The 22,535-nt window shown below is 33.9% G+C and overlaps 1 protein-coding gene across 1 annotated transcript in view; it reads right to left on the minus strand.

Annotated features, from left to right (window-relative positions):
* Positions 1–4,462: 4,462 nt before the first annotated feature.
* LOC149791392 (metal cation symporter ZIP14-like) overlaps positions 4,463–22,535 on the minus strand; it is a 44,730-nt gene continuing 26,657 nt past the window's right edge. The window contains exons 7-9 of the mRNA XM_089969942.1: positions 20,320–20,646; positions 16,749–16,936; positions 4,463–15,640 (exon numbers count right to left, since the gene is read on the minus strand). Coding sequence (XP_089826068.1) covers positions 15,494–15,640; positions 16,749–16,936; positions 20,320–20,646 — 662 coding nt within the window. The 3' untranslated portion in view covers positions 4,463–15,493. The remainder of the gene's footprint in view (positions 15,641–16,748; positions 16,937–20,319; positions 20,647–22,535) is intronic.

Below are 22,535 nucleotides of genomic sequence, written 5' to 3' on the forward strand. Positions count from 1 at the left end.
AAACTTGAGCAAAAAGTTACACAATGTAAAGCTTCAAATGAAATTCAGTTGTAAAGCCAATGATTATTTGTGTCGTTATGGAGCTGAAACCAAAGTTTGAAGCAAAGAATCCATAAAAGTCATAAAAGGGATAAAACTCAACTGGTTGAAAAGAATTTGCATGAATCCAGGAATAGACAATTTCTTATTTACTACTAGTGAGTATTGAAACCATCCTGATATTCTTCAGAAATTCAATGTACCAAATTTGATACCATATGCACTCCCTAATAAGTAAAGTCCAACTGCAAACTGCATAGACCCAGATCTGCTGTTGCATAATGTGCTGGCAGATCTGGCTCTTCACAGCTTGTTCAGAGCAATCAGTAGAACAAACAGCATAGACCCTGCTCTGCAGGTGCATTATGTTATGGCAGATCAAAATCCTTGTTGCTTGCAGTTTCACTGAACTTATAAGCAAGTATGTTTTTTGAGTTACATCTTCCATGTTCACAAGATACATATGAGTGCAATACAAATTCTTTGACCTTGAACCTTCTTTAATGGAGGGAAGATTTTCCTTTGTTTACTTATTTTACAGCAGAGCAGCACAAGCAGGTTATTTAGTGCCAAGGCATTTGGACTAAAATGCCTTGCCCAGTGACTAAAATGCTTTGCCCAATGGCTAAAATGCCGTGTCCAATGTCTAAAATGCCTTGCCCAATGACACTCCACAGTAGCTCATCTGGGATGTTCCAATGGATGGATTCAAACCTTTACTATTTCAGTTGCTGGATGTGAACCTTTACCATTTCAGTTGCTGGATATAAACCTTTACCATTTCAGTTGCTGGATGTGAACCTTTACCATTTCAGTTGCTGGATGTGAACCTTTATCATTTCAATTGCTGGATGTAACCTTTACCATTTCAGTTGCTGGATATTAACATTTACCATTTCAGTTGCTGGATGGGAGCCTTTACCATTTCAGTTGCTGGATGGGAACCTTTACCATTTCAGTTGCTGGATATTAACATTTACCATTTCAGTTGCTGGATATTAACATTTACCATTTCAGTTGCTGGATGGGAACCTTTACCATTTCAGTTGCTGGATATTAACATTTACCATTTCAGTTGCTGGATGGGAACATTTACCATTTCAGTTGCTGGATGGGAACCTTTACTATTTCAGTTGCTGGATGGGAACCTTTACCATTTCAGTTGCTGGATATTAACCTTTACCATTTCAGTTGCTGGATGTAACCTTTACCATTTCAGTTGCTGGATGTGAACCTTTACCATTTCAGTTGCTGGATATTAACATTTACCATTTCAGTTGCTGGATATTAACATTTACCATTTCAGTTGCTGGATGGGAACATTTACCATTTCAGTTGCTGGATGGGAACCTTTACCATTTCAGTTGCTGGATGGGAACCTTTACCATTTCAGTTGCTGGATATTAACCTTTACCATTTCAGTTGCTGGATGTAACCTTTACCATTTCAGTTGCTGGATGTGAACCTTTACCATTTCAGTTGCTGGATGGGAACATTTACCATTTCAGTTGCTGGATGGGAACCTTTACCATTTCAGTTGCTGGATGGGAACCTTTACCATTTCAGTTGCTGGATATTAACATTTACCATTTCAATTGCTGGATGTAACCTTTACCATTTCAGTTGCTGGATGTAACCTTTACCATTTCAGTTGCTGGATATTAACATTTACCATTTCAGTTGCTGGATATTAACATTTACCATTTCAGTTGCTGGATGTGAACCGTTACCATTTCAGTTGCTGGATATTAACCTTTACCATTTCAGTTGCTGGATGTGACTTTTTACCATTTCAATTGCTGCATATTAACATTTACCATTTCAGTTGCTGGATGTGAACCTTTACCATTTCAGTTGCTGGATGTGAACCTTTACCATTTCAGTTGGTGGATATTAACATTTACCATTTCAGTTGCTGGATATTAACCATTACCATTTCAGTTGCTGGATGTGAACCTTTACCATTTCAGTTGCTGGATGTGAACCTTTACCATTTCAGTTGCTGGATGTGAACCTTTACCATTTCAGTTGCTGGATGTGAACTTTCACCATTTCAGTTGCTGGATGTGAACTTTCACCATTTCAGTTGCAAGTGTGGCACACTACCACTGAGCCACTGTGACTCCTTATGGATAGAGAGATCACTGTACTCATCCCTCACAAGCATAAGTTAGTTTAATATAATAGTTTTAGGAAACAAAATAAAGTTATTGAAGTGCATCTTTCATTTAATTCTTATGATATATCCGCAAACTGAATTAAATTGTAAAATTCATTCCCATTTGCATGTGTGATCATGTTTACAAGCCAGCATTGCTAAAAGCTAAGTCCAGACCATGGTCCTGATGATCAGTATAAGAGCATTGAATATCAATTTGTTGTTTGGAATCCAAGTTCATTAGCTCAGTTAAGAAAAACAAAATTCAATCAATATTTCTCTCTTGTCCACAGTGTCAACAAGGTCTTGTTTTTAAAAGTTTTTTACAAAAGTGTAGATGTGTATGTCATATATACACCGTATTCATGAAAAAAGTCTTCTAATAAACAAATAACATAAGTGCACACATTCAAAGGAGTGAAGTAAAGATAAGATATTTTGAGACAGTAATATTGTTAGTAAGATGAGCACCATTTTCATTAGAACTAGGTATGCATTGTTGTCAATATGTACAACTGTTCAAGAGCAGCAACAAGATGTTCAAGATGGCTGCTGTGGTGGCCATATTGAATATCAGATCAGTACTATTTTTATTTAGGAAAATTGAGAAATCATATAAAATCTTTTAGTGAAACTTCCATATCAACATGTCCAGATGAATAATGATAACACAGGTATTATTTTCACCAAAGATCAATAAAAAATAAGAAGAAGCCTTTTGATGAAAATCCCATGTTGAAATGATCATCAGTGCATGAGATGAAGAGATAACAAGGCTTGAAATATTAATATGATGGTAGATATAGTGGATGATTGGCACCATTTTCATTTAGGAACAACTAGACATCATAAGAAGTCTTAAGGTGTCAATATTGGATGCCAGATCTGCATTGCCTTCATTTAAGAACAACTAGACATCATAAGAAGTCTTAAGGTGTCAATATTGGATGCCAGATCTGCATTGCTTTCATTTAGGAACAACTAGACATCATAAGAAGTCTTAAGGTGTCAATATTGGATGCCAGATCTGCATTGCTTTCATTTAGGATCAAACTGATCATTTGGATGAATGTTTTAATATTTTGAGACAATTATTCCTGTAGTTTAGGAAAAGCAGTTTTAAAAAGCTTGTATTTATGGCAGACATAAGGTTGTTATATAAGATCTTCTGGTCCAGAAGACCTAATAAAAAAGGCCACCATTCTAGCAAATAATTAACTTGTAGCTTTAAATTAATCATATAAGAAGAAATAAGCTATAAGGCTGCACAACAAATATGGGTGAAAAGACAAGAGACAGGAATTCAGGGGCCATAACTTTTGTAAAGCATGACATAGAAATTAAACATATGGGGAGTACCATTAATATAAAGTTGTTGATCAAATTTACTTGAAATCCAAATATAATTTGTAAAGTCATGCTGCAGAAATAAAATTATTAAGCAATTGGTCAATTAAGGGCCATAACTCCTTTACATGATGCTGCAGAATGATAGAAATTAATTTCTTACATTGTCTCACCAATAAAAACTGATGGCCATATTTGTTTCAATTTAGCAATCCTTAATGTCATGCCATAGAAATCAAAATTACAAGAATATAAAATCAAGGGTTATAACTCTTGTTAACAATCTCTTATAAAGCTGTCTTGCCAATAGAAATGTGCAAGGCAAATTTGGTTTAAATTCCATGGAAACCAAAGTTAGGAGAACAGGCAGTCAGGAACCATAACTCCTGTAAATGTATAATGAAGGAAGCAGACTTGTATATTATCGCATTAATATGTAGCTGCATGCAAAATCTGTTGTGAAATCCAACAAACCGTAATCAAGTTCTGCCGTAGAAACCAAAGTTAGAGGAAAGACAAATCAAGCACCCTAACTCCTGTAAATGAAAATGTGGAATGCTGGAAATCAAACTCATTCACCAGCATGTGGACAATGCTTACTACAGGACTCAGCTGACTTGGTCAAGCAGGTGCCCCAACAGCGATGGAAAGTACAGAGTGAATGTGTGACAACTAAATATTGTTTCATTGTACCACTGACCAAGTGGAAACAAGTTTTCATGATGGTGCTAATACACTGTATCCAATGTCATTGTTTATTTGAGCAAAATATCAGCCATCTTTGAATCTTGCACTGATGAGACTGATACGAGTTTTGTACAAATTTCTCAATGAACAAAATTTAACCTCTTGGCAAATGAGAGAGAGAGAGAGAAAGAGAAAGAGAGAGTTAATATGTAGAAACTGAAAGCCACAAAATAATTTTGTCTTTTTATTACAAAAGCAAAACCTTTTTGTACTATGATGTCAAAATTGCAATGATAAGTGCACAATGAAAAAAAACAACAGAACACCAACTTTTCAACCCAAATTAATATTTGAAAGAAAAAACCCACCAATAAAAAAGCAACATTAAATACCTTCCTCTACACACTAATAATATAGTCTAGCAAAAAATTTGTAAAGGAAGGTAACATTAATATATGAGAACAAAACTGTTTAATCATGATCAGCAATCTTTGGTATGGGCAAAATTAGTAAGTATGACTTAATACAAACAATACAACATCTAACAATAAACCATACAGACTTAGTACCAAAAAAATGGAATAAATAACCATAAACTATCCATAAAAAAATGGAGTGAGACAGCACTTGTCTTCATGGGACAAAAAGAGTTGCTACAGCATATTAACCTTGTACAGTTTGTACACATTCTTTTTGTATGGTTTTCTGATATTTTTATCATACGATATCATCCTAATAATATTGATATTCATAGTAGATTGACAATATCTTAATGAGTGCTCATTTCAAATCATTGCGAGTCTTGGCAGTCACTTTGCCTTTCCTCTGCATGACAGTATGCCACCATCTGGGACATCATGAGAGGTGTCACATATACAAAAATTATGATCTGGCATATTAATGTTAATAACACAGGATTATTTTAATCAATAACAAAGCAAGGTACCAACAGTGATCTGTCATTATAATCTCTATGGAAGCCGCATTACGAGTGAGGGCACCTTAAACTAAGGGGTGTTTCAATTTGTGTCACAAACAAACTACAAATATTGTATATACTCACACTAAACTGCACAGATCCAGGTCTACAATTTGCATAAATGCACTGGCAGATCTGGATCTACACATGATTAAGAGTAATCAGTAGAAAAATGTAACACAGACCCTTATCTTCTCTTCTGCTACATTATATGACTGCAGGTCAGGTTCTATGTTGTTTATAGCTGTACTAAACTTATCAACTGGCATATAAGGTAACTGAGTATTTAATGACATAAAGTCAAGTAATTGGTTCTCACTGGCCAAAAACAAACATTAGGTGAGAAAAAATCAATTTGCATCAGTAACTGAAATGAAAGTATGGGAAATGCTGATGGATTTCAGCATTTCCAAATTATATTAATTAGTTTACAAAAGAACAAGAAGAACAAAATTCTTGAGATATTGTTGTCCATTGATTGTCTTACTATCATAAACAGACTGCTCTAAACATTCTTTATATTGTTTTATGTCACAATAATATTTATATTAATATATGAAATATTAATGGAGGAATTATTGTCATAATTAAATTTTATAAGCATATCCTCTAATTGTTTCAAGGGGGGATAATAAGGGAGGTAACTGCTATCAGATCAAATGATTGGCCTAAATTTGAGTTATCTTCCTTGATAAAACAACTGACCTGAAAAGATGGCAGATGCACACTCTTCTACCAATTTTAGGTAAACTATATTGTTACTATTATCACTACTATAAACTATATATAGTAACAGAGTATCTAGTATATCTTCCACAAATGTACTAAGCTAAAAAACCATAAAAAAAATGTATCATAATACGCTGAAGATTCATGAAATAAAAACTAGAACATCTACATTTGGATGTTGTCAATTAAAATCATCCATGAAACTGAAGAAAAAAACCCCACAAAAAGCAATAAATGCAAGTACAGTATAACAAAACTTGTTTATATTAAGAATTTGAGAGATCATTCTAATACAACGTTCTTCTTGTAAATTTTGTCTCATTTCCACATGTTGAATCTCATCAGATAAAAACTTGCTACAACATTAAAAAGATTGTCTACAAAATGAATGTTATGGAATAAAACTGTCCAGCAAAATAAATGCGTAATACTTGTTTGTATATAGTGGCAATTATCTAAAACTTTATAAGAAAAGAAACAACTGACTCAAGTCCTCGCTCTTTTAAAAGTATAATATACCAATTTAATAACAAGATGAATTACTAAAAGTACCAAATAAACTTTGCATACAATCAGTCAACAATGAATCTCACTGATGCAGATCTATATCGCAAATTCAGCCCAGCACATCACAATCTACTTTTACAATGGATTTAAAAGTAAATCATATAAACCAAGTTTAACAGTGAATCATATCAACCCAGATATGTTCTCATATACAAAGCGCAGTACATCAAGGTCTACATTTCCAATTCAATTAACTGTTAACTATGCTGACAGAGATCTGTTGTGCACCATAAGCCCAACATGTCAAGGTCTATTTTTACAATAAATCTAACAGTAAATAACACACCAACTAAGCCCAGAACATCACGGCCAACTTTTATAATTAATATAAGTGAATCACAATGAACCAGATCTGTTGTCTTTAATAGCACATCAAGGTAACTTTTACAATTGATTTAACCCTGAAACTGTGTTGACCCAGATCTACTGTTGTATGATAAGCATAAAGTAGATGTACTCATAATACAACGGTGGATCTGGGTCAACATGGTTCACAGTAAAATCAGTTGTAGAAGTTGACCTTGATGTGCTGGACTCATTATACAACATTTAGTCAGATTGATTGTAAGTTGACCTAGATGTGCTGGATTTATTATATTACAGCAGAACTGGGTCAACATGATTCATAGTTAATATAAATTGTAAAAGTAAACCATGATATGATATGCTTATTATACAACAGCAGTAGATCTGGGTCAACACAATTTCGGGGTTAAATCAATTGTAAAAGTTACTTTATTCATCTCTCAAAATGACACATGAAGAAAAAAAATGTACTTATCTTGCATAATAGATATCATATTTATACATGTCACAAACATTAACACTCAAGTCATCCACAGAATTCACAGCCTATGTGTGAGATGCTCGTAAAAAGACCAAATCTTGATTATGATTCAATTTAGAACTCAAATAATGACTTGAAATGAGGCATTCACTTAAACAATTATCTTTCCAGTGTTTGAAGTTATTAAATTTATTGACCAAAGGGACAAGTTACATTTAAAAGGTGGTCCACCAGAAAACCTGTAAACACATATTTTTCTGTGAAAAAATTAAATGATTTCAAAGGGAAGATAATGGCAAAGTTAATATACTCACTAACTTAAGTAAATTAAAAATTGAAAACAAATAAAATATGAACTGATTATTGGTTTGTTTTTCTCTCTTTGTCCATGCTTCATTATTATGGGATTAAGTGGGTTTACACTTGCCAAATATTGCCACATAATGAAGTATCCCTGAAAAGCACATGCATTTCATCATGGTCTGATGAATGCTTTGGATTTCATAAATAAACATAAAGCATCAAAGCTGACTATTACTGGTCTTAGTGAAAAGTAAAAAAAGATAACCAATCAAGTATCTTGGCATGTATGTTCTCGACTACCGGGTTCACTAGTTCTGCAAGTCATGAAGTAAAACAAGACTGTTTTACCTTCTAGTAAATTAATAAAATATGCCAGTCAAAGAGAGGAATATAGTTGTCCTTAGGACCCCCACTTTTCAATTATACTGGTCTGATGTGATTTTAAGTGGATTCTGGCTGATGTGCAAGCTGCAACTTTGAATGCTGCTGTTTCAATGATGCAATTTGAAATAATCCTTGAATGTCCCATTCTTAATTCAATTTTAATAGCTAACATGGTAATATGAATACGTTAGTTGCTGTCAATGTAATACAAGTTACAAATGTAAAACAAGCACCGGTACTTCACAAAACATTTAGACTTTCAGTAAGCACAGGACTGGACAATAAGACTTGTACTTTGACTGCAAGATTTAAAACATTTCTATCAATTCAACAATGTATTGTTAAATTCTAGATGTTGATATAATAATCTTAGAATGAATCAATATGATAAAATCTTCAAGTCCACATATTTATTATTCAAGTGCACACAATTCATATTTAAGTACAAGTCTATACAAATAATATTTAAGTAGACACAATTAATATGACAGATTCAATGTAAATTGACACATTAGTAAATATAAAATTGGGCAACCAGAAATGTCTTCATGAAATTCCACAGTGCCTGAAAACTGAACTAAACTCAAAACCTTATCAAGATGTCACAGATGGACTATATGCCACTTTCACTGTCATGGTGTAATATTATAATTATATATCAATTCAGATGTTTACAACTGTATTGATCATTCTACAGTCCTGTATTGTCTTGGTACTGAATTCAACATTCTTCTTTGTATAGCAGTTACTGTAAACAAGCAAATGCCTGATGAAATTATAACATTACAACACTGGTACATAAAGTTGTTCCCAGAATGTACAATGCTACTCTCTGCTTGAAAACATATCCATGACTGGCTCAAACTATGTCAGTGGACACCTTTAACAAGCATTCCTGCCAATTTTGGACATTGGAAATGATAGTACCAAACAAAATCTTGTGCTTTTCAATTTAATAATTCAACATCAGAAATCAGAGCAAGTCCTTTAACAACAGACTATAGTTACTGTTTCAAATGTGCTATAATAGACCTCAACTATGCGAATGGATTTTGGTAAAAAGCCAGCATCTCCGTACAAGGATTGCACATTCCATCTGCTTGCATTAGGCTGGAATGCATTTACTTTGGCTAGCATTAGACAGGATTGCATTCAATCAGGCAAGCATTTAACAGGGTTGTATTCAATTAGGCTAGCATCTGACAGGGTTGTATTCAATTAGGCTAGCATTTGACAGAGTTGTATTCAATTAGGCTAGTATTAGGCAGGCTGCATTCAATCAGGCTAGCATTAGGCAGGCTGCATTCATTTAGGCTAGCATTAGACAGGCCATATTCAATTTGGCTAGCATTATGCAGGCTGCATTCAATCAGGCTAGCATTAGGCAGGCTGTATTCCATCAGGCTAGCATTAGGGGCAGGCTGCATTCAATTAGGCTAGCATTAGGCAGGCTGTATTCAATTAGGCTAGCATTAGGCAGGCTGTATTCAATTAGACTAGCATTAGGCAGGCTGCATTCAATTAGGCTTGTATTAGGCATGCTGTATTCAATTAGGCTAATATTAGGCAGGCTGTAGTCAATTAGGCTAGCATTAGGCAGGCTGCATTAAATTAGGCTAGCATTAGACAGGCTGTATTCAATTGGGCTAGCATTATGCAGGCTGCATTCAATCAGGCTAGCATTAGGCAGACTGTATTCCATCAGGCTAGCATTAGGGGCAGGCTGCATTCAATTAGACTAGCATTAGGCAGGCTGCATTAAATTAGGCTTGTATTAGGCATGCTGTATTCAATTAGGCTAACATTAGGCAGGCTGTAGTCAATTAGGCTAGCATTAGGCAGGCTGCATTCAATTAGTCTTGTATTAGGCATGCTGTATTCAATTAGGCTAACATTAGGCAGGCTGTAGTCAATTAGGCTAGCATTAGGCAGGCTGCATTCAATTAGGCATGCTGTATTCAATTAGGCTAACATTAGGCCGGCTGTAGTCAATTAGGCTAGCATTAGGCAGGCTGCATTCAATTAGACTTGTATTAGTCATGCTGTATTCAATTTGGCTAACATTAGGCAGGCTGTAGTCAATTAGGCTTGTATTTGGCAGGCTGTAGTCAATTAGGCTTGTATGAGATAACATTATGGATGAGCTAGGTTAAGAATCTAATGCAATGTCTTCAGTGATTGACACTGACAGACAGAAGCTAACTGTAGGGAGAGGTTACTTGCTGTGAACAATACATGCAAATTTTGATTCACTTACAGAAGAGCCAGCCAAATGAGACATGTAAACAGATACTTGAAAAACAAAACTGCACAGTTATTTCATCTTGAATGTCCTGTACCTTGTGAGTATTTTTTATCTATTTACTCAATGATAGTGATTAAATATATATTTTCTTAAGGCCAAGTAAAGTTCATTTTTAAATCTTAGAAGAATAGTTTAGAAATGATAACATTCAATGCAATGCTATGTAATACGAGTTGCCAGAGCTGGGTCTCTAGTGTTTGCCACTGTGTAAAGGTCAGAGTCAAGCCTGTACTGTTTGTTATTGTGTCATACACTGGTAACTGTAACATTGTTATTGTTGTAGGGTTTAACGCCATTTGTCAGCACTTGATAGGCTATACATGGCGGCCAGTATTAATGGTGGAGGAAGAACCCGGGAAAACCCCGGAAAGAACCACCGACCCACAAGAAGCTACTGGCAAGCTTTCTCACATACCCACATTAGCTGAATCCGCAACTCGAACCCACGCAGAGGTGAGATGGCAGTGATCCGTAACGGAAAGCGCTTTAGACCAGGTAACTGTAACGTAGTAATGTAGTACTGAAAACAAAGTGGTTCATGTAAATATGAAAGTACATATACAGTCATCTTTTACTATAAGACACCCCAGTATAACACAATCTCATTTATTTGAGGGGTTTGGATCCCTTTATACTGTGTAATATAGGGTACCCCAGTCAAAGGTAATCTTATATTTTATAAGGTAACCCAGTATAAAGTAACCTAACACACACTATTATCGATAGATATGCTCACATACCCCATTACATTAGGTAACAGTCAATAATATTCATAATATATTCCAGTACAAGATCACCTCACAAATAACAACCTGCACTTTTATGGTTTCTTTAAACAGCGCTATACCGTATATACTCACAAGTCAATTCAAACTGCAAACAACAAAGATTCTGACCTGCCAAGACATAATGCACCTGCGATCAGGGTCTATATTGTTTATTCTACCAATCACTCTTAACAAACTGCACAGAACCAGATCTGCCAGTGCATAACATGTCGGCAGATCTAGGTCTGTGCAGTTTGCACATGGACTCATAAGCAAATGAATATGGTAGTCAAGGATCACTGTATGATCCAAAAAATGATGGCATGTATACAAAAAGAGTCTAGACCCAAGTTTGATCTGCATTCAGTAAAGACCAAACCTGTATATAAATAGATTTTGGTCCTTACGCATAGTTCTGATCAAAACTATTTTCTGCCTTGCTTAAGGGATATCAAGATAAACATTGTCAGGATGCAATTCTAATCTAACAATGACAGCTGTTGTCAGTCTGTAGATGATGGTATCATACCAAATACATAATATCTATTAAAGCAAAGTGTCTCACAAGGTACAGAACCTGAATAAGTGTACTAAAAATTATGGCTCCCACCTGATGAAGGTTCAATTATTTCTGATACGTAAATTGGTCCTACAATTAAAAAAATTAAACAACTGTGGTTTGATATGAGGAGAGACCAATGAACAAGTGGTTGCATGAATGGAGTCATTCACAAATGAAATATGAAATATCTACAAATAGTTACGAAAATGTTTATATACTCTCCACAAAATACAAAATGTGTTGGAATGTATGCAGAAGCAAATGACATACAAAAACATTTGTTCACACTGCACATTAGGTACCATGGCACATTTAAAGAAAAAAGGACATTTTAATTAAACATAGGCACATTTGTACTTAAGTCATGTCACTACCAACTGATGATGTGATCATTAACTATACACATGAATGCACATCAGAAAATATTAAAATATGATATGTGTCATGTGTACACATAATGTGGTATCTCCACCATGAATCTTATCTGACTTGCAAAACCTTGAACACAAAACATCAACACAGAATGTGTTATCTCCTCTGAAAACTGTATCCCAAATGTATTTTGACTTGTAGAAATTTGAATACAAAACTTATAGAATTGGACATCTCTTTTGTGAACTGGACTATTATTTACCCAAAGGGTATGCGACTTGTAGAAATTCTAACACAAAAATCCCCAAGGGTATGTGACTTGTAGAAATTATAATACAAAAATCAAATACAAAATCTGATATCTCTAGTGTGAACTAGATTACAGTTCTTTCCCCACAGTATAGCGAATGATATCTGCAGCTGTTTCTCATCGAATGTATCTTGAAATGTAGCTAAAATTACCGAATTTGTTTCATGCATGAATGATTTAAGTATAATTCATACTGACATTCAATACAACACCATTCATTAGATACATGCAGATAAAGACTGGTTTGGGTTCATGTAACCCACCATGTTCATCCAGATTTCTTAAAGAGTCCATTTTGCTATTACAAAGAAATCAAAGGGAGTTAACTACATCATGGTCAAATATAGATAAATAAGAAAACTTTACTCATTACTAAAAAAACTGACTTTTCCACAGGTCATGGCAGCATCGAAAAATTGATGCAAACAGGCTGCCCTGTTTTAGTATGTATTTAATGAAATGTGTTACACTCTATGTTGATTTGAAAGGTGTTTAAATACTATGTGTGCGAAATGATTTAATTACTTTTAGCTACATTAAACGAAGGTAATTTGAAAATTCACTGAACAGAAGATGTGGATAATATTTACGATGTGTAAAAGAAACCATAATATTTACCACAAGGAAACAATACAAGCAGAAACATTCACACAAAACTGTGACACGGAAACATCCTATTGATGCAGTATCTAATGTCTGTCAATCAGTCTCAAGCATTTTATGGCACAATTACATAATATCCGACTAGTAACAAAATACGACTCATAACAAAATCTGACTCGTAACAAAATCCGACTTGAAATAAAATCAAAGACATGGAAATAAGTCGTGTAAAAAATAATCAAGTACAATATGTACTTTGTGGATTTTTCATGGAAAAATTCTGATCATATGACTAACATATCGTACATAAAAACAAAGTACTTTTGCAATAATATTTTTACAATTTGTAAATGAGACAAATTTTAAAAGGGCAAGAATATGCACCAGTATTCTTACATAATTAATTCAGCTGATTTGCTACATGTACTTTGTGATGTTCGCTGTACATTTAAAAATTGTTAAAATTAAACCGGATGCTTAAGGAGAAGTCATTTTTATGTCTACAACCTTTTTTACGTCTACAATGCTCCTTCTAGCAGATTTTTCATAACAATGTTTGTGTTTATTGACTAAGTGTATAAGATCAGTGACCATACCTAGATTAATGTTACAGTATATATATATTGTTTATATCATTGTCCATGTTCATATTGTTGGCCAGTGTTGGTAATACTGCTAGTGTTCATAATATTGCCAATGTTCATGATATTGTTGGCCAGTGTTCATAATATTGCCAATGTTCATGATATTGTTGGCCAGTGTTCATAATATTACTAGCATTCATATCATTGTCAATGTTCATGATATTGTTGGCCAATGTTCATAATATTGCCAATGTTCATGATATTGTTGGCCAATGTTCATAATATTGCCAATGTTCATATTATTGGCCAGTGTTCATAATATTGCCAATGTTCATGATATTGTTGGCCAGTGTTCATAATATTGCCAATGTTCATGATATTGTTGGCCAGTGTTCATAATATTGCCAATGTTCATGATATTGTTGGCCAGTGTTCATAATATTACTAGCATTCATATCATTGTCAATGTTCATGATATTGTTGGCCAATGTTCATAATATTGCCAATGTTCATGATATTGTTGGCCAGTGTTCATAACATTGTCCATGTTCATGATATTGTAAGTATTCACAACACTGAGTACAGTGCACATGATATGCCTGTCTGTGTATAATATCCTGTACAAATTTAACAGAAATTTTTGTGCATAAACAATTTTTCTTCTTTCAGTCATGGTGACCATGCCCTGATATTTTATCCCTAAAAATGACAGGTTTCTTCCTTACTCTAAGCATAAGCCATCCACAAAATTAGGTCCAGGTCTGAAATTAATGTTGAATTAACTATGGATGATGGAGGACTCGAGTTACTATACAGAAACCATTTTTTCCGCCATTCACTCAAAGTGAACATAACCCTTGATATTTTAAGCCACCAATTAATAGGGTTCTTCCATAACCCATGCAGACATCATCCACAAAGTTTGGAAACAGTTTGATTGTGAATAACACAAGTTAATGTGCAGAAACATTTTTCCTGATCTCAACTGCAATGCCCTTGATCTCTTACCCTTTGACCTTGAAATTCATACTAATCATTCTTGCCCCAAGTGCAAGCTATCCACAAAGTTTGGTAACTGTTGTTGGCATACGAGTTATTGTGCAGAAAAAATTATCTTCATTCAGTCACAATGACCTTGATCTTCAAGCTTTTGACTCTAAAATTGATAGGTTTTTTTTCCTTAACCCAAGTGCAAGGCATCCATAAGGTTTGGTACAGGCAGATGGATGACAAATCATATCATTGTGCAGATATGAAATAGATAACAGAAAATGCAGATCTGCTGCCAGTGATGTTGGAAAATGTACAGAAGTCTCATTATCTGCTAACTCAGTATAGGCAGTAAATCATTATGATTTTGTTCATCTTTATTTGGCATTGATTCCATGAACCTTGCAACATCCAAATAAACCCTTGGCATACTGAGTTACTGTTAGATAGAGCATTCAGATACATTCATAATTCAGATACATTCACAAGTCAGTCAGATACATTCACAAGTCGGGTACATTTACAAGTCAGTCACATACATTCAAAAGTTAGTCAGGTACATTCACAAGTCAGATACATTCACAAGTCAGTCAGATACATTCACAAGTCAGTCAGATACATTCAAAAGTCAGGTACATTCATAATTCAGTCACATTCATAAGTCTGTCAGGTACATTCCTAAGTCAGTCTGATACATTACCAAGTCAGATACATTCCGACGTCACCAGTCCTTTTAATGGTCAGACATAATGTGATATTTTCTGAACAACCATGGTGAAAGCAACCATAGCTTTGTAACTGGCTTGGTGACAGGCACAGGAACCTGCTCTGTGTATGCCAAAGATTCCTATAGAGGTGGCAGAACACTGTGCTAGCAAAGATGTGTACTATCCGCAATGGTGTTTCACAGTAAAATTCATATCAAAAGAATTTAATCAATGTAAATTTAAAACTTAAAAAAATTGTACAGTACTATTTGTTCATCCATTATGTTTAACAAGGGATGAAAAATAAAAAAATTCAACCCAGCACATGCATTATTTCTTGCTCATAGATAGCTATCAGAAACATTATACCAGATCCTATAAGCATGCCAGTTAACTGAATAGCAAGATGGTAGAAGGGGTTCTCTCCCTTCTTAGTTCCCATATTAGTCATCTCAGGCAACTGAAAAGAGAACAAATGAGATGAAACCATATTTAATGCCCACAGCTGGTTAGGACTCAATATATTTGTTACAATAATAACTCGCATCACATAATAATACCGTAAATTTGTGATTATGTACAAACTTATGGCACACCTTGATGTAACACATTGAGATACCATATATTGAAGAAAATTTGTAATGTATGGTCTCTGCATCTTTCTCACATACCCACATTGTCCGAACCTGAGACATTGAACCAATACAGACTGAGGTGAGATGGCAATGATCCATAACGGTGAGTGCTTTAAACCACTTGGTCACTCGGGGCCCCCCAGATTTCAAAGTACTTTCACTAATTGCTCCACTGGAGCTTACTTTAGCTGTACAAGTCCCTAGTTATACTGATGGTGGTGAGTGAAGAGCTAAGTCAAATACAAAGTTAATTTCAACAGAATTGCCAAACCCCAGCAATTTTGCACCAAGCACATGTTCTATATTCCATCAGATATAAATAGAATAAATATTATTGTATTCAACAAGCAATTTTTCACTAATATCAAGCAATTTTAGAAGAAACATAACCAGACACATACCATTTTGCGACTTCAATTTTTGATTACTGTGAACAGGATAAAAGTCAATCGTAATGATCCCACTACCTGCATGACTTAAGTTGTCATCAGCCAAATGATCCAACATCTTTCAACAAACACAACACACGACTTTGTTTATCACCCAGCTTTTTCTAAATATATAGTCTGTACAACACGTGACAAACTTGTTTGAAAATACTCTTCCCATTGCAGACAACTTGATTAATATTTTTCATTGGCCTTAACAGCCTAGCCAACACAGCATCCATTTATTCATATCATAGGGTGTTACAATCCCAAATGATCACATGAACAAATGAACTGTATTATGTATTACTGAAAATATAACCAAGCCAACAAATGAACTGTATTATGTATTACTGAAAATATAACCAAGGCAACATAGAATAAAACTCCAGGAAGATAGGTTTCTAGCTACTACAAACTATGTGGATACTAAAACAAGAAAAATTTCAGAATTTTACTAAACAATTTATTTTAAGGATTAAATACAGGTGTGATAAAAACTCACCATGTCCATCAGAGCAATGTACAGGAACATGCCGCCAATAGCTGCAAAAATCCACATACTAGCAGAGTTAACATTCCCAATCAAAACACCAATCAGCATGCCAAGAAATGATGGAACTGCACCCATGATGTTATAAAACAAGGCTTGCTTGGCAGACATACCTGCTCTCAACAAGACTGCAAAGTCACCTGGAAAAGAAATGTAATTAATTATGCATAGATTTTCAACCAAAGTGTCTTTTTCTCCTTTACGTGTTGACAGTATCACGGCTGCATCTTTAAATGATCATATCAAATCTGGCACAAACATATTATCACCATAACAACAAGTCCTTGATCTGTATTGATCATATTATCACCATAACAAGTCCTTGATCTGTATTGATCAACTGATCATCTTAACACCATTACAAACAAGTCCTTGATCACTTTTGATCATTTTAATACCATTACAAACAAGTTCTTGATCTGTATTGATCATTTTAACACCATTACAAGCATGCCCTTTATCTATATTGATGATTTTAACACCACTAAAAACATGTCCTTTATCTGTATTGATGATTTTAACACCATTATAAACAAGTCCTTGATTTGTACTGATCATTATAACACCATTACAAACAAGTCCTTTATCTGTATTGATGATAGTGGAACCCTAAACTGATTTGCTGTATTTTCCTAATTTGATAAAATAAAGGTCAATGTCAAATATTTTCTTCTAAATAAATCACATCCAAATTACTTTAAAGTTTAAAACAACCACAGACGGTAAAAGATATAAAGAATTTTAAATAAAAATATTGTATAATATACACAGTTTCTCTAAATGAGGCATTTAGGTGAAGACTCTATAAACATTTCAGTAAAAAGGCTTCAGCAACGTAATGTGATAACTTGTGGAAATTGGAGAAATGGCTTAAATATCTTTTACAGATCACATGACATGTACAAGTTTGTATTACATGTTTCAAATAAAATAAATATTAACCATGAAATGACTATACAGTGCATTTGTGCAGGTACATGCATTGATGTTACTGTCACAACAGTCTCTTAAACCTTCTGAGTTATACTGGGTATTAACGTGAGTGATGATATAAAAATGTTGACTGTTCAAACATGCATATACAATAAAATAACTCCTGTTATATTGCGATTTTAATTCATTTAAGAACTTCTATCATTCAAAAAAAAAAACATGAATTTTTCATCATGAAAGGTTTGTTAAATGCCAATTTTTATTATTAGTGTGTAATTTTCTGGGATCAAGTTATATTACATAATCATTAGACCCCTCCCACACAATCTGACCTTAGAAATCTCTTAACACCTTGGTGTGACAAATGAGAAGGTAAACCTAATCAACCATAAGATAAGGCAATTTCATCAGGGTACTAGGGTACAAAAAGGTTTTTTTAGGGAGGAGAGGGGGATTTAACACCATTTTCAGCACATGATAGGCTATTTGGATGGCAGCCAGGATATTTGGTAGTTGAAGAACCTGGACAGAGGTGAGATGCACAATAAAGCAATCACCTTAAAACCATTCAGATACCAGGTACAAAAAGGAAACTGTGGTTTCTTTATTTTCACAGGTATCAATTTTTATGTATTTACAAAAAGAAAACAAAATGGTACTTAAATTCTCCGTCAAAGTTTGCATATTTATAGACTTTTAATTTTGTGGATTAAACTCTATAGGTACCAAAAATAAAGAACACAAAATAAAACAATATGCTAACAACAAAAAAAAGGTTTGTCATCCGAATGGTTAAAAAATATGACATTCAGAATGAGTACAAATTGAACACCTGTCAAAATCAATCCCTTACATTATTTTGTTGTCCAAGTGCTCAACGTCAAACAGATTCAACACAGCCAATCACACCTTTTACTTCAACCACATAAAATGCTGTCCATAAAGTTGCAACATCATTACCATTACGTTTGAACAATTATGGTGTCAAGTGTTGTAACATTCAAGTGATATCCCCAATAAGAAAATGTCTGACAAACCAGACCTAGTTATCTGTTGCTTTGATGTAGTTCTGCCATTTTACATGTTCCAGGAGTCTTGATTGGCATGAGTTAATTTATTGATTCTATCTGAAAATCAGTGATGTGTGAGGTTTACAAATTATATATATATATATATATATATATATATATATATATATATATATATATATATATATATATATATATAATATACAAACACATACATCCATAATTAATGTATATAGATAATTAATTGGCACTTGTGCTACAAGCATTGTATTTAGTATTAAAGAGTCTTGCTGTTTTTTGGGATTAAAATTCCATGGATGAAATATGACATGCTTTCAGGAGGATTTAGATTTTAGCAGGAAACTTTCCTACCCACAATTAGAAGTATATATTTTTGCAATTATGTATGCTTTGTGTAGATTATTAGTTCAGACGGATTAGAACTGTAGGCAAATCTTAAATCACAGAGAATTGCAGAGAATAATCTGCAAAAATTTTCATACCAAAAGTTTTAACAGCAGTTTCAAATAAATGAAATTGATCAGTGTAAGAAAAAAAATGAATCTAATTTTCCAAAATCATTTCATTATCTTTTATTTAACTTTTAATACTAATAATTTTTAAACTGAAGCTCTTGCCTATCAATTTCAATCAGTGAGTGGAACCAACAGATACTTCTTACACATATATGCACTGAAATAACTTTAAATTCTTCATAATTATTTTTTAACAAAGTGTATTCAGTAAAACAAACATTTAAAATGCAAACATTTTATAACAGTAATGAAGTTGAATTATCAAATAGCTGAGCTCTGTTGACAGTTAAGAATGAATCAGTAAAAAAAATGGGAGTGGGGTTAGTGCTTTGGCACTTACATATGGTTCCTTTTGGACAGGTCGGTAAATTTGTGGTTCAGATCAACTATGAAATCCAAATCCAAAAAAACTGGTAATCCAGGAAAAAAGTTAAACCACAGCTTAGTAATTCACCCTTCATGATGTGACTGTTCACCTGGAACAATGTCCACCATATACACTAACTTTACAGTGCATCGCCATCTCAAATGCATGGGCTGGACATAAAATGCCCTTATTCATAATCACACGAAGGCTTAAATTGTCTGCAGTACTAACAACATTCTCAAGCGCTTTAGTGATAGATCTGAACAGCCTAATAAAGGAACAGAACTCAGGCACAGGGCATCTTTGCAGAAAAAGACAAAGTCCATGAAAAATAATAAATAAATATGTAGCCCATATTTTGGAGCAATTCACAACAGAAGGTACTGAAATATTAGCAGGAAACAGCTTGGCATATCTCATGCATTGTTACACAGAGTGAAAAATATGACAAGCTTCTATTTCTGCATAAATTGATATTTTAATTAATTTAACAAAACCAAGATAAACAAATAAAATAATTTAGCTGCACAACAAAACAAACTACCACACTGAAATATGGTGTAACATTTGTATTCATTTTACAAGGAAGCTTTCAGGATTATGCATTTACATAATCCTCATTCCGAGGCCCAAAATATACAAGGAAAGAACAGTCTCACCTAGTTCATGAGGAAGCTCATGGCACAATACTGCCACGGAGGTACTAAATCCCCCTGTAATGCTGTTGGCATAGGCTGCTCCTATAGCCAGACCGTCACTAAAATTGTGAAACCCATCGCCCAGAATAATCATCCATGCAAATGAGGAGACTGACTTTGGAGCTCCATCAATGTCATGAGAATGGCCATGATGAGGGTGGGATAACATGGAATGTTCTTCCTCTTCATGACTGCTGCTGCTGCAGTGCTTGTGAGTGACCTCCCTTGAATTTTCCAGACTTTTCATGCAGACTTCTTGATGAGTGTCAGCAGCATAGCCTTTCACAGCTGTAAGATAAATTCATCATCATCATCATCATCATCATCATCTAACAATAACAAGACAAATACTACCTCTAATCAGCCCAAGCCCCATAGAATCAAAACTTTCAGCACAAGAAAAGACAATCACACTCAAACTTCAAGTCCTAAACCACTGACATTCTATAAAGTTTGACTCCCTTCCTGACATCCAATTAAATTTTAGAGCAAGGACAGACACTCACACTCAAGCTTCAAGTCCTAAACCACTGACATTCTATAAAGTTTCACTAAAATGCTTGAGATGCAAGTTTTGATGACACTGGTATCATATCAATTTTGGGGTTCTGAGCTTGAGCAAGTGTCTTGTTCAAAAGGTTTTGGAAAATATGGGTACTGGTCATATGTGACCAAAATTAATTAAGCAAGTTTTTTTTTCTTCTAAATTTTCAATCTTAAGTAACTGTAGCTATAACAGTCATATATATATATATATATATATATATATATATATATATATATATATATATATATATATATATATATATATATATATATATATATATATATATATATATATATATATATATGGTATTGCCACCAGCCTCATATCCAATTTGATTTAAAACTTTCTTTCAATCAATGATAACAAATACTTTTTAAACTTTATAAGTTTTACCTACATTATCCACAGGGCTAGTATCTGTATGAATTTGAAAGGCCTTGATGCCAGACAACTCCATCTACATGTCAATCAAAATCATGTCTATTTTTTTTTAAGAAGCTGTTTTAAGTTCTTACAGTTTTGGGTACCAATACTCATATCTGATGGTAGCCTTGAATTACCATATACATCTGCTTACAAGTCAAGCCCAAGTGCAAAATACAAAAGCCCAGATCTTACAATGCATAATGCACCGGCATATCTGGTTCAATGCAGTTTGTTTGGAGTAATCAATAGAACAAACAACCTGGTAAATAGATGAGCAGAAAAAAAAACATAAAGCTATATCTGTCAGCACATTATGTGACAGCAGATCAGAGTCTATGTTGGTTGCAGTTGGACTCGACTTATTAGTGAGTATATATATAGCAACAAAAGATCTCATTTTTATACAAAACTAATTCAGTGACTGTCTAAGGTTTCATTTAAGGTAGTCCACTTTAGTAAAATTACTGCTTACAGAATGGCTTGAAATCACATGATCAATATATAATGATGTATTAATGTAATTTTATGAATCCTGGCAGAGACTCAGGTTAAAACAACATGCTATCTCTTACTGCATAATGAGAATGAAATATTATTTACAATGAGTAATTGCAGTAACAGTATTCTGAAGAAAGAAAAAAAGTCAAGAAAAAGTATATGAAACCTTTGGACATTTTTAGCAATTTACGACCTGCCATTAGTCAGGAGTGCTAGCTTTCTGTTGCTGAATACCAGTGTGAATTTAAAATCCTCTGCATATTTAATGAGAAAACTCACTCATGAACAATCAATACTATGGTACTTTGTCCCATAATATTCTCTGTAAAGAGCCATGCTTGTGGAAAGATATTCAACTAAAAGTAGCACACTATTCTATACAATATTTTGTGTTTTTTGATTCGTTGGAGCCTTAGTTCTACAAAAGTATACATTTTTTTGTGAGCTTAGATTCCTTGGATGTCACATTCTATAAAAATATAAAGTTTCCAAGCAATTAAATACTCCAGCATTTCAAAAGCTATTTTTTGCAACAGCATCCATATTTGGTACGGACCCTGAAACAAGTAATATTAGCAGTGAAACAAACAGAATGCAACTTTAAAGCATAAAGAACACCAATAGAGAATGAACACAAATTGAACGCAGAAAGAATGCAAATGAAATCCAGAATGAACACTTACAAAATTAAATGAACACATACAAA

This window comes from Sinohyriopsis cumingii, chromosome 9 (genome assembly GCF_028554795.1).
Source record: "Sinohyriopsis cumingii isolate HCF-2022 chromosome 9, ASM2855479v2, whole genome shotgun sequence".
Lineage (NCBI taxonomy): Eukaryota > Metazoa > Mollusca > Bivalvia > Unionida > Unionidae > Sinohyriopsis > Sinohyriopsis cumingii.